The sequence below is a fragment of the Podarcis pityusensis genome, assembly GCF_964106645.2.
Source record: "Podarcis pityusensis genome assembly, chromosome: 10".
Taxonomy (NCBI): domain Eukaryota; kingdom Metazoa; phylum Chordata; class Lepidosauria; order Squamata; family Lacertidae; genus Podarcis; species Podarcis pityusensis.
In genome coordinates, this window is record NC_138035.1 from 35,841,563 (window position 1) to 35,855,018 (window position 13,456).

General features: G+C 41.1%; 1 protein-coding gene across 2 annotated transcripts in view; it reads right to left on the minus strand.

Moving 5' to 3' along the window:
* APAF1 (apoptotic peptidase activating factor 1) overlaps positions 1–13,401 on the minus strand; it is a 39,969-nt gene extending 26,568 nt beyond the window's left edge. The window contains exons 1-11 of one of the 2 annotated variants that reach the window (XM_081022483.1): positions 13,254–13,384; positions 12,550–12,667; positions 11,881–11,992; positions 11,470–11,650; positions 9,063–9,252; positions 8,353–8,550; positions 7,312–7,495; positions 5,935–6,047; positions 4,635–4,766; positions 3,592–3,830; positions 224–391 (exon numbers count right to left, since the gene is read on the minus strand). In XM_081022483.1, the coding sequence (XP_080878609.1) occupies positions 224–391; positions 3,592–3,830; positions 4,635–4,766; positions 5,935–6,047; positions 7,312–7,495; positions 8,353–8,550; positions 9,063–9,252; positions 11,470–11,607 (1,362 nt within the window). In that variant the 5' untranslated portion in view covers positions 11,608–11,650; positions 11,881–11,992; positions 12,550–12,667; positions 13,254–13,384. Of the gene's footprint in view, positions 1–223; positions 392–3,591; positions 3,831–4,634; positions 4,767–5,934; positions 6,048–7,311; positions 7,496–8,352; positions 8,551–9,062; positions 9,253–11,469; positions 11,651–11,880; positions 11,993–12,549; positions 12,668–13,253 lie in introns of both variants that reach the window. The other variant, XM_081022482.1, reaches the window with a different exon arrangement.
* Between the last annotated feature and the right edge of the window lie 55 nt (positions 13,402–13,456).

The window sequence follows — 13,456 nt, forward strand, 5'->3', positions numbered from 1 at the left end:
AATGTCATATAGTTCCACTATTAATCTAACTAAGCATTTTACGTTGTGCTGTATCAAAATAGCTTTAAATGTTGAATTGGTATTCAATTAAGAAATTAGTACTGATGGATATCTAACTGTACAACTAGCAATTTAAATAAGAAGATTTTGAACACTGCGTAAGTACATTTTTAAGCTATGTCTAATTCTTTTATAAGTCACCATTAGAAATTCAGAAGCATACTTGAAGCTGAGAGCGATTCTTCTCTGTTAGAAAGTCAAGCTGGAGATCATGCAAGTAATACTGGAATGATTTTCCATTCCGATCACAGAACAGGAGAGATTTGTTAACAAATTCTTGCAGTATGTCTTCAGCTTCCTCTGTCTCCATATCCCAAAGAATACAGAATACCTGAAGTGCATTTTGAAACAAATAATTGGTCAAGTAGCAAATACTTTTGATGATAAATCTAATTCAGAATTTAAAATATGCAAATTAATCAAATCTCTATGCAACCAAAGAAAACCAATGAAATCCATAAAGTTTTCCTACGTATCAATAGGAAGAGCCATTTTTAGCAAGGGGAGCACATTCCATCATAAGCAAACCTCTGGAGGCTGTATGTCAGTGGTAGATGGGACCAGAGGCAGAAATTGGTAGAGCAACTGGTAAGAGTCTTACCTTTGTACACTAGACTACATTCCAAGCATGAAAAATAAGGTTTCTTTCTCTCTCTCCCCCCGCCCTGCCCCAATCCTCCATCAGGCAAACAAAAGGCATCATCACAGTTCTAAGGTCAATTCCAAGTCAGGTAGAAACACCAGTGCGAGCCTCAGAAAGCGTCCTTCAGATGGCATTCAATGCAGCACTCAGGCAAAAATGTTTTCGTAAAGGATAATTCCCCACGCCTCCTCCCTAGTGAAGGCCCCTAATTAAGTTTCTTCTGAGGGTCATGGATCTTGCTAATATCAGTAGAAGCCTTAAGCACGTACTTCTACTACAGTGGTACCTCGGGTTAAGAACTTAATTCGTTCTGGAGGTCCGTTCTTAACCTGAAACTGTTCTTAACCTGAAGCACCACTTAAGCTAATGGGGCCTCCCGCATGATTTCTGTTCTCATCCTGAAGCAAAGTTCTTAACACGAGGTACTATTTCTGAGTTAGCAGAGTCTGTAACCTGAAGCATCTGTAACCTGAGGTACCACTGTACTAATTTTATTATTTATATCATGCCCATCTGACTGGGATGCCTGGGTCCCAGCATATATAAAAACATAGTAGAACACTAAACCTTAAAAAGCTTCCCTATACAGGCCTGCCTTCAGATGTTTCCTAAATGTTATATAATTACCGGATTTTTCGCACCATAGGGAGCACTGGATCATAGGGCGCACCTAGTTTTTAGGGGGGGAAATCAAGAAAATTGATTTGTGGCACAAGGCTAGGGTTAGGGGGTTTTAAGTCGTGTTTGTTTGTGAAAACTGTCCCCAGTGCGGGTGGGGTAACAGCAGCCAGGATTTGGGGCTGCAAAGAGGAAGGAAACAGACCATGTGGGAAGCGGGATTTAAATCCACACTCACACGCTTAAACCCTGCCCCCCCCCGTAAACGCTGCTAATAAAATCCCCTAGCACTGCGGTGGGTTGGACTAGATGACCCTTGGGACCCCTTTTAACTCTACAATTCTATGATCGAAGTCGGACATCTATGATTCTATGCTTCCCCTGTGGCTGCTTCAAAGTTTTAAAAAAAGAAAGAAAGTCGGGAGATCCCATCGTGCCTATTTCGCGTCTCCTTTCCCGGCTGCCTTCGCCGCCTCCCCCTGCAAAAAAAGGGGGTGCTTCTTCTCCAGGAACCCCCCTCCCCCAGCAGGCAGGGGTGACGTGTTTTGGCGTGTTCCTCGTCTCCCCACCTCCGCCTCGCCTTCCGGGTTCCTTCGCTCCCTCCCCCGGCCGTTTCTGAGGTGGGTGCTGGCAGGGCTTTCCTTGGAAGAGCAATTGCCCCCACGGCGGTGAGGGAGAGGGGCGGTGGGAGCGAGCATTTACGTCGTTGTCAGGCGGAAGGGAAGCGGCCTCACCGCCTTTTAATGGCATTGCTTGTCATCTGAGCATGCTCCTGTGTCGGCAGGCGAGAGAGAGAGCGTAGCGCGGGGACACCAGCGGAGCGCGTGCTTCTTTCTGCCAGTCGCCGCCACCAGCCCTCCCTCCCCAGCGCGCTTTTTCGGCTACGAAGCGGCAGAAGCCACCCTCTCGCCCCACCTCCGGCGGCTTTCCGCACACACATTTCCCCTTTTTCGCCCGAGTCTCCCTCGCATTAGACAGAAACGCCTCAAGGCAGCGAAGAATAAGCAGCAGCACAAAGCGAGACCCAAGCGTGAGGCGCTCTTTGGGGCATTGGTTTTCTGATGTGCGCGCTCTTTCTCGGCTTTCCCTTTTTTGCTGCTTTTCTCTTTCCCCCTCTTGATGGCTGCCGCTGCCGCCAAGCCCGCGGAGCTGCTGGGCATCTGCTCGAGCTACCAGGCGGTGATGCCGCACTTCATCTGCATAGCCGAGGAGTTCCCTCAGCCCACCCGGCCGGCCAAGCTGCCTCGGGGCAAGCTGTGCAGACCCCGCCAGTTGCGCTTCAAGATGCAGCTTTCCCGTCTTCAGCAAAAGGAACCCAAAGCCTTTGGAGCACAACCCGAGTTCCTGTGCACCGACCCCTTTCGCTCTCCAGGCTTCAGCGAAAGCCTGCATTCGCTCCATAGGACGCACACACATTTCCCCTTCATTTTTGGAGGGGAAAAAGTGCGTCCTATAGAGCAAAAAATACGATACTCATCTCCTTAAATCTGATGGAAGGGTGTTCCACAGGGTGGGCGCCTCTACCGAGAAGGCCCTCTGCCTTAACTCTCTCAATTAGATTTAAAATTAGTATGAATTGTTCCCACTACATAGAAACAAAATTGTACAAATATAGATATAATTTTTATGAGAATCTGTGAACTATTTTTCCAATTGCTTTTTCCATGTTTTTCAGCTACTAAGTACTAATATTTAATTATAATATTTGGTATTATTAAGAAAATGTATGTACTACTTTTGACATCTTTATCCTAATGTTTAACTAGTGCTCCACTCTATATCAATGCAGAAGCAATTTTAAGAACTGTTCCAACAGTTGATACCCCTAGCAGCTGCATAATGCCCACCACCCTGTGAGCAAACAGGCAAGCACTTCTGAAACAATCTGACCTCTGAGTCTTCTTTGGCTAGTGAGGAAGGGAACAAGACCAAACATTACATATTGCTCTGGTTCGCCAGAAGCAGCTTAGTCATGCTGGCCACATGACCCGGAAGCTGTACGCCGGCTCCCTCGGCCAATAAAGCGAGATGAGCACCGCAACTCCAGAGTCGGCCACCACTGGACCGAATGGTCAGGGGTCCTTTTACCTTTACCTTTACCATGGCATTGAGAGAAAAGGGGAGAAATTATGCTCAAGGATGGGTCAGTTCTAATGTCACTCATTACAACATCAGTTTTCTGCAAGATGTCATGGTCACAATTTGTTTTTATGATTTAAAAGTCACAATCTCCATAACCACCACCAGTGTTTCTTTAAAATGGGTTTTACCTTTGAAGGCACTTTAACATCCTTTTGAAGGACAGAAAGATCTCTGTAATAGTCTTTGAAATCTTTTGGCAACATTTCAACACTTATGGACATGGCTTCATCAAGTGCTTCATAATCATAAGATGATGATTTCCTTATTCTTTTAAATTGCTTATTTTGAAGTTGTTTAAGGTAGTATTCCCAGCGATTGGGGAAATCTCTTAATAATGCTCCTATCAAAGATACCACAAGAGGAGAACCTGAAAAATAGGAATGGATGAAATTACTAAATGAAAATTAAACTTTTGATAAAAGAATAGCAAATTGCAAAGAGAATGCTGTGAAGGAAATGTAATTTTTACATTGAGTTGCTCACTGGTCTAGCTTAGACATCAAAGTTAACCGTAGCTAATTGTTTACTATGCACATATAGTGGTACCTCTGGTTGCGAACGGGATCGATTCCAGAGCCCTATTTGCAACCTGAACAGAACGCAACTTGCATTTGCGGGTCATGATTTGCCGCTTCTGCGCATGCACATGACGTCATTTTGAGCATCTGCGCATGCACGAGCGGCAAAACCCGGAAGTAACCCGTTCTGTTACTTCCGGGTCACGGCAGGATGCAACCTGAAAAGATTTAACCTGAAGCAAACGTAACAAGAGGTATGACTGTACTGATCTCACCCACTTTGCTTCTCTGCACTAGCACATGGGAGAAGAAACCATGATACCTCAGCTTAGCATTATGTTCAAACTGTGGGTTTTGCTTTGTTTTCTCTGAAGCAATGCATGATCTGTCAGTCAAGAGCAAACCTTACATACAGTTTGTAGAATATTCAAAGTGAAAAAACCCCCCACAATGCTCAGTTTGAAAACAGCAAGGGATTGTGGTTTCTTTCTCCTACATTTTTGCAAAGGAGGTACAAATGCTGCATTTACAGTAAATCATTAAATATGGTTTATCATGACATGTGAATGAGGTCACAGTCTAGTAAACAGCAGATATAAGATTAAAGTTAAAAATGGTTTGTTTCAAAATGCAGAGAAAAGGAGCATTCTTACCTTTGCATTCTTTTACAATACAATCAGCTTTTTCTGGTAGTTCTGTTATTTCTATATTAACAAACCGAGATAATATTTCAAGTGATTTTTCATGTGTTAGTCCACTTTCCACAGGAACTTCATATTTCTTGCCTGTGTTTAGAGTTAAGATTCAAATAAAAAAGGAAATATTTAATTTAATACATGCTACGTATGAATTTACACTGTAATTAGGATTTAAGTTACAACATGGGAATTTGAACGGGGCTTGCTTAAATGTGCTGTATTTATTTATTTTAATTATTTAATTATTGTTGTTCATGGTATATATGCATGGTATATTCCATAGAACTGTAGAGTTGCAAGGGACCACAAGGATCATCTAGTCCAACCCTGTGCAATGCAAGAATCTTTTGCCCAATGTGAGATTAAGAGTCACATGCTGTACCATCTAAGGTATTATTATTTAATTTCCTCTATTGTTGTCTATCTCTTCCCTAATACAGTTGTCTGAATCAACTATTTACAGTTTTCTCAAATTTTGTATGCTCTTCAGTGTTTCTCACTGATACTGGGTCATTCTGTGAAATTCACTAAGAAGCTAAATTAATAAAAGCTCAAATCCTGCCTTTCTACATCTCTGTCTTCCTGGCTACATAACAGAGATTATGACCTATTTTTCAAGGACAGTGCAGTTTTTCTCCTCTGTACAATGCTTACATTATTGTTGCACTTAGTAATAATAATAATAATAATAATAATTTTTTATTTATACCCCGCCCTCCCCAGCCAAGGCCGGGCTCAGAGCGGCTTACAAGCAATAATAAAAACAAGATGAATGATTACAACTTAAAAACAAAAATAAAGTACAACATTAAAATAATGGAACATTAAAATATTAAAATGTAGCCTCATCGCAGGAGGAGAAGGAAAAGAAAAAAGAAAGAGAGGGAGGGAATCAAATTGGCTCCAAGCCAAAGGCCAGGAGGAACAACTCTGTCTTACAGGCCCTGCGGAAAGAAATCAGATCCTGCAGGGCCCTGGTCTCATGAGGCAGAGCGTTCCACCAGGCCGGAGCCAGAGTTGAAAAGGCCCTGGCTCTGGTTGAAGCCAATCTAACTTCCTTAGGGCCTGGGACCACTAGGGTGTTGTTATTTATGGACCTTGAGGCTCTCCGTGGGGCATACCAGGAGAGGCGGTCCCGTAGGTACGAGGGTCCTAGGTAAGTGTTAATGGTAGTCATGGCAACACAATTAAAAAAACCACACTGTACATGAGTAACCTTAAATACTTAAAAGGAGGAAGAAGACGCAATCCTTACCAGCTACAGAATCTGTTACACTCCTATCTCTACTGGTGATAAGAACCTGGCAATGACTGTCAAAGGATTTTAATACCCAGGAATCCCAAATGTCATCAAGCACCAAGAGAGACCTATTAGAAAAAACACACGTCAAGCTTGGAGGCACTGTACACCTGCTTTGAAGATTCCTCAATATGTTAAGAACCAATAGACTTTTCATTTCACTTCATTTTTCAAAAGTGCTCCCTTTTAAATATTTATTCTAAACAAAAAATTGAGTCTCATGTGCTTTATATCCACGGCAACTAAAATTGCCCAGAAGAAAGAATTATTGTCCGGGACAACTCTCAAGAGCTTGACTGGACTAAACCATAGCAGTTCTATACTTAATGAACAGCATTTTCTATGTATTTTACATTTATTAAACATTTGCAGAGTTAAAGGACATGCTAATATTGTATTCAGTGTTACCCTCATTTGAACATATTTGTTAAAAGACAGTTGTTTTCCAAAAACAGCTAGGTATGTTACAAGAAGCACAATAGAAAAAGCTAAATACTGCTAAATTATGAATCTGGATGAGTTGAGATCAGCCAGAGATAGCTGGTGACTGTGGAGAAGCCATAGTCTAGAACTAGTTATACTGAATCAATTCAGTGAGTCTTTTGGACATATGTTCAACATATTGCTCATTACAACTAGAATCAAATGGGAGTAAGGAGTTCTGTTAACAACAACTAACAAATCTGGCTCATGCTTTAGGTCAGAGTGGTTTAACATGAAGCCTGCAGGGCAGCCTTTTTTGGGCAGCCCTTGCTAAGTACTAAAGGAGCGTTGCTAGCGCTAACGACCATTCTCTTCTATTTTCAATTAAATATGTTAATTGTGTATACTAAATAATATTAACTATATTGCGAACACTTCAATTTATGACCTGGAAATTGAATTCAGTGTGTGTCCTGCAGGTTCTGTATAGAAGTACTCTTGCAGCCCACTTGGTCTGAAAGGCTGGATCGTCCCGCTCTAGATGAACCAAGCATGCAATCTAGAATTCTTTTCAAGCAAGTAAACGTGCAAAAAATTCACCAATGGTAAGAAACTTTAAATTCACATGCTAGAAGACAGAGCATTGCTAATTGTGACTTGGGCTGGATCTAGATACATCGAAGAAGCGGTTCAATTTAAAGCATTGTAAATTTAAACAGGGAAAACACGTAGAAAAAAACAATGTTATATCGCACATACAACGCATAAAAATCTCCTTTTCTTTACCAGTCTAGCCAAGTCCTTGGAAAAGTCTTGATTAAGCCAATGAGTACATACATGAAACAAAGACAACACAATTCTAGTAGCTGACTTGAAATATTCAGATATTTCTTTACACTATTACAGTACCTTGGGTATTTGCGCAAAAATAGCAAACGAAGGCGATCTTTAGCTTCCTCTATATTAAGTGGTGGCCTCTGAGAGTAAGTGAAGTCCTGGTCTAATCTTAGACAGAGATTCTGGAGTTTCATTAACAGACCTGCTTTGTCTTGTTTCCCAACAGAAACCCAATGTACTCCTCCTGGGAAACAATCTAGCAAAAAGATGCAAAGTTGAAATTATAATATATATAGATATAGTTACATGTATGTCTAAACATAAACAAATCTGTTTATTTATTTTAAAAAGCAACAAAGCTAACTGAAAAAAATTCTAAATGTTTATATTTAAGAACTTGTGCCTAAGTTGGCTTGTTTTCCTCTCCCCTGCCATGCAATTTACTTTTGTGACATATTTTCTAGATTGTAAGTCTGAGGTCAAAGACTGTCTTGTTTGCTATTGATATTATGTAAACTGCTCTGGGAATCTTTTGGCTGCCAAACAGTGTAAAATGCCTAAAATAATAAATAAAATCAAGCTGTATTAAGAGAAACAAATGAGAACAGGATGTTTACATTCAGCACAAATAGGTATAGGACACATATATTGCATAATTCAAAGAGGGCATATAGGGCTCAGTTCTCAAAGCTCAAAATACTGTTACTCACACCAGATATGCTCTTTTGCTGCTATAGCTGTTGAATATAATACGCTTCACTTTTACAGTGATAGCAGTATTACATGAAAGGTTAGTGTACCAATTGTGTTACAAAAATAATGTAATTAGTTAATATGGTTGCAGCAACATAGCCATCTTCATGAGATCCAAAATACATTTTCAGTTTACTGCAAGTCATAGCTTATTTCATAACTACAGTATTTGCTTCTGTGAGTCAAACCGCGCTACTCCTCATGGGATTTTCTAGTATTCACAAATAAAAAATTAAAAAATACATGGTTCAGGCAAGCTATTTTCACCACATATCACCTCTTGTCTGGAGGTAAACTATCCTTTGCAATAACCTCTAAGAAGCAGAACCTTTCTTATTGATACAAAGCAGCTAGAAATACCTTTCAAAAGACTGTGGTCACGTAATGCTTCTGCCGCCAAAACAGTCTTTCCACAGCCTGCCATGCCATAAACAATAACCCATCCTGGATCGTTTTTTAATTTATACAATTTCTGTTGAATTCTATTTGCTAGTTCTGGACGAGTGACGAACACTACTGGTCGCTGTGGAACACCGCCTTCACAGAGAATTGTCTTAACTTAAATTCAAAAACAGAAGATACAAAAAATTAGAAAGAATGCAGACAATATAACTTGCAGAGTTTTAAAGTATTAAATAGAAATACTACACCACCACTCCTAATACACAGAATAGCATCATCACTCATGATAATTTTTCTATTTAGATGCCAACTAAAAGAAATTTGGCTTCAAATCACCTAGGTTGTAGGTGTAGCAGCCAGCCCTTTAAAAGAAGCACAAATTGCATTCCTCAGCTGTTTGGTATGGAGACAATCCTGGAAGGGAAAATCAATTTAACCTTAGTCCCAATGTGTAATAGTAATAGTATGAAAATTAAACTCCTACACACAAGCCACAAAAACTAATGCAACCCTATTGTTGACTTACTTTAGTGGATTTGTATATTGTAGATTAAATCACTTGGAAATGAAGGGACCATAGAAATTAAATATATCCTGAAATACTTTTTTCAATAAAAAGCAGAGTACAGAATATTGTCATGCAATGAAGAATAGTTTGTCATACTGACCATATGAAGTTACTCCATCCATAGAATTCTTTCCATTGTAAGGGGAAAGAATAGGGATGCCATCCTGGAGAAGGGCAGCAAGATCTTTGTACCCCTCATGAAGCAGTGCATTATAGAAGGATACGTAAGCATAATTATCTTTGGCAAGAATTATTTTTACTAACATAGCTGCTCGTTCTCTCTGTGTAGTCTAATAAGGGAACAAAAAGACAATACATATTTGATACAATCTATCCAACCTTCAGCACTTTTAAGCCCCATTTCAGGCGCAAGGACAAGTATACAGAGGTTCCGCTGTGATAGTGGGACCTTGCGTTTAAATCTTTTCCACTGAAATCAATTAAGTTTGGATTTAGGTGGATTATGTCCCATACAACAATTGCTAGGTTACTTAGCGAACAATCCAGGCAGTTATGCACTTTTGCAGTCCAATATGATGCATGTCATATTGTGGGACGCGGGTGGCGCTGTGGGTAAAACCTCAGTGCCTAGGGCTTGCCGATCGCATGGTCAGCAGTTCGAATCCCTGCGGCGGGTTGAGCTTCCGTCGTTCGGTCCCAGCTCCTGCCCACCTAGCAGTTCGAAAGCACCCCTAAGTGCCAGTAGATAAATAGGTACCGCTTTATAGCGGGAAGGTAAACGGCGTTTCCGTGTGCTGCGCTGGTGCTGGCTCGCCAGAGCAGCTTCGTCACGCTGGCCACGTGCCCTGGAAGTGTCTCCGGGCAGCGCTGGCCCCCAGCCTCTTAAGTGAGATGGGCGCACAACCCTAGAGTCGGACACGACTGGCCTGTACGGGCAGGGGTACCTTTACCTTTACCTTTTTATGATGCATGTCTATTCCAAAATAAGTCTCAATGGCAGTTTTTGAATGTCATCCTAAGCCATAGTTTAGCTGCAGGAAATGAATAACCCTGGTTTCCTTTTGCACTTTCTGAGCTTCCTCCCAGATGGCCAAGAGTTGTTGAGCAACTGTTGCTTTTGGTTAAGCAGGATTTGTCATGTTATGTGATAACCCAGTAGTTAAGATTAAAACAGTTTAGCTTAAAACAAGTCAATTTCAAGTCATGGTTTATAAAATTTGCTCGTTGTAAACTACCTGTGGCCCTCCAGATGTTGTTGTATTCTATCAGTCCCAACCACCATGGTCAGGGAAGATGGGAATTTGAGTTCAACAACATCTGGAGTTCTCAGATTGCCCACCCAGATTTAAATTAACTGTACACAGAAAGCTGTAGTTAACTAAAAACAGAAGTGAAAGCTTCTTTTGGCCACCTGGTAGCAGAGCACAAGCACCTAGAAGAATAGGTTTATTCACATTGTGCTAAACCATGATTTAGGATGACGTCCAAATGCGAGCACTATGACCTACTTCCAGGTAAGCATGTGGCGGGTGGCGCTGTGGGTTAAACCACAGAGCCTAGGGCTTGCCGATCAGAAGGTCGGTGGTTCAAATCCCAGCGACGGGGTGAGCTCCCGTTGCTCAGTCCCTGCTCCTGACAACCTAGCAGTTCGAAAGCACGTCAAAATGCAAGTAGATAAATAGGTACTGCTCCAGCGGGAAGCTTAACGGCGTTTCCGTGCTGCTGCTCTGGTTCGCCAGAAGCGGCTTAGTCATGCTGGCCACATGACCCGGAAGCTGTACACCAGCTCCCTCGGTCAATAAAGCGAGATGAGCGCCGCAACCCCAGAGTCAGTCATGACTGGACCTAATGGTCAGGAGTCCCTTTACCTTTACGCATGTGTACATTTGCAGCCTTAATACCATGTACATACCACAGGCACACATCTATAAAGTATTAATTCAACAAAAACATGCATTCATATGAAAAACCATGTCTAAGATACTCAGGGAGACAATTGCTCAAACCTATGAAAGAATGACACCCCTCTCCTCAATTTTTTTTAGGATACAGTCTGAGTGCAACCAGATCTTCTAGAAGATGAAGACAGTAACATTTTATTTGATGTAAATTGAGCATGTCTATTTTGCTATGTTTCCTATTAACATTATTAAATTACTGTTTTTAGTCACAGAGTAAGTTATTTTCACTTAGTGGCCACTGAAATAAAGGGGAGAGTCCCACTGATTTCAAAGCCATCTGTCTCCAGATGAAGCTAGTTGCAATTAGTTCCCATGGATAGGTAGTCACATGTTAATTTAATGACTAACTATCCATGGGATCTAATTGCAACTAGCTTCATCTGGAGCCAATCCAGGTTTTCATTTAGCTAAAAATATTTCTACTTTTTCTGTTAAAGGTATCAACTTTACAACTTCAATGTTCAATGTTCAACTTTGTATTGCACTAATGTCCATGAGAACCAGAAGAGCACTGCATTTATAAGAGAGTCTGTAGGTGCTTAAATATTACAGCAGCATAAAATACAAAAACTGCAAATAGTTTACCTGGGCTTTTACTTTCTCCTCTTCCAGCAATGTTAATGCTTCATCCGCAATCATATGATCCATTATGTAAGAAGTTTTGATATCTCTTTCCAATGCCTCGCAATTCTGAAGCAAATAACTTCGAGCCATCATATCCATTTTTATTCCAACTTGTTTCTTCCTTGCTGAATGGTAACATGAGCTAGCCAAGACAATATAAACTTAGTAAATTTTTAAAAATACCCTTAAAGTGTGTAAAAATCACCATTACATTGTTTCAAGAAAAACTAAAACTGCCAATCAAGTATCAATCAATCTCCTTTACAGTATTGGCATGAAAAGTGCATTGTATTCATGGATCAGAACACAACTGTTAATCAAGTAAAGACAGCTATGGATTCTATGGATTCTTATTAGACATACAACACTTACCAGTATTTCAATCTGCAACTGATTCTGGAGGCATCAGTATGTAGGTAGTTTTTTAATTATTCATGAACCAGGGATTCACTGAAGTTTATAATACACCATTCCAAACAGTATTCTGAATGTAACAAAATAAAAAAATCCTTAGAAAACTTTATCAGAAGATAATTCAATAATGCAAAGGAATGATGATCTGAGGTAGGCAAGCAGATATGTGAATAAAAATGTTATTTAATGATCTTGGGAAATATAGATAGCAATACTAAAGAAGCACAATATTAATTGAATCTACAGTAATTCACAGAAAAGAAGTGCAGTCAAATATGCAGATATTAAAAGTTTTTATACACTTGAAAAAAACCTGTACATGACCTATATAGAGTCTAAAAAAACTATTAAAGCCACTGGAAGCTTGAGATTATAAAATTAATGTTGACGAAACACTCTACAGGTTTAAAAACTACTTGATCAAAGTGCTCTCCAAGCAATGGACAAATGAAATTGTACATAAAACACAGCTAAATCCACATGACAATTAAAAAACACACACATCATTATAACACAGATAAAGTTAACAGAAGACTTTCCAGTAGAAGTCGCTGCTAGACTAACATAGAACATCCATTACAAACTTCTGTAGTACAGTGCAACACACACTAGGAGACTATTGTTTACATCTTTATACTTTATTGGTCCATACAATTAGAAAGAAGCTGCTGGCAACAGCAACGTAGCTTCCAAGTATAGAAGAAGTTATTTAAAGCACACCCTGCCAGTTATCTTGTCTACCCATCTGAATACACACACAAGCAAAAAACAAACTTGCAAAATAATGTTAAGTCTCCAGACTTCACCAACTGAAGCCATTCTGCTCCAGATATGCAAGGACAAACTACCACCTAGACAAAAGGCAAATAGAGGGATGACATACGAGCTTGGATATTTGCCAACATAAACCATCAGAATTATGCGGAACAAAAGACTTAAGGAAGTGCATCCGAAAAACGGAATAATCTATTGTTACTGGGATTTGCGCTGTCAGGTGCATCAAGTTGCGTCTTCAGGCAACAGATTACCATCAGAATTTAGTGACTGCCCCGGAGATATATGTGCATATAAATCTATCAGCTATGTGATAATACCCAAGCCCAGCCCCTCATTTGCCTTAATCAAGTACAGGGGCGGACTTTTGAGTCAATGGGCAGGCGGCCCACTCCCCCGCCCCGGATAATTTAGCAATGACCCCCCACCCAAACCGTCTCTCACCTCCTTCTTCCCCACCCCCCTCTCTCGCGCCTGTTCGTGTCTTTCTTATTTTCTCCTCACAAGGCTACGCCCCCTCTGTCCCCCCCCCACCTCACGGCTGCCGGAAGGGTTACCTGAGGAACACAGGCAGCACCGTGCGCGTTTTGTGGGGAGCGGGGCAGGGGCGCAGCTTCCCTGACAGGGTCTGCTTCTTCTCACCCCGGGTGGGGCACCCAGGAAATAGCGGCCACTTCCTCCTCCCCGGGGCAAGGCGAATGGCTGAGTGGAGGCGGGGCGAGTCCGCACCGCACCTTCCGAGGGGAGGCGCCTAGTTCGA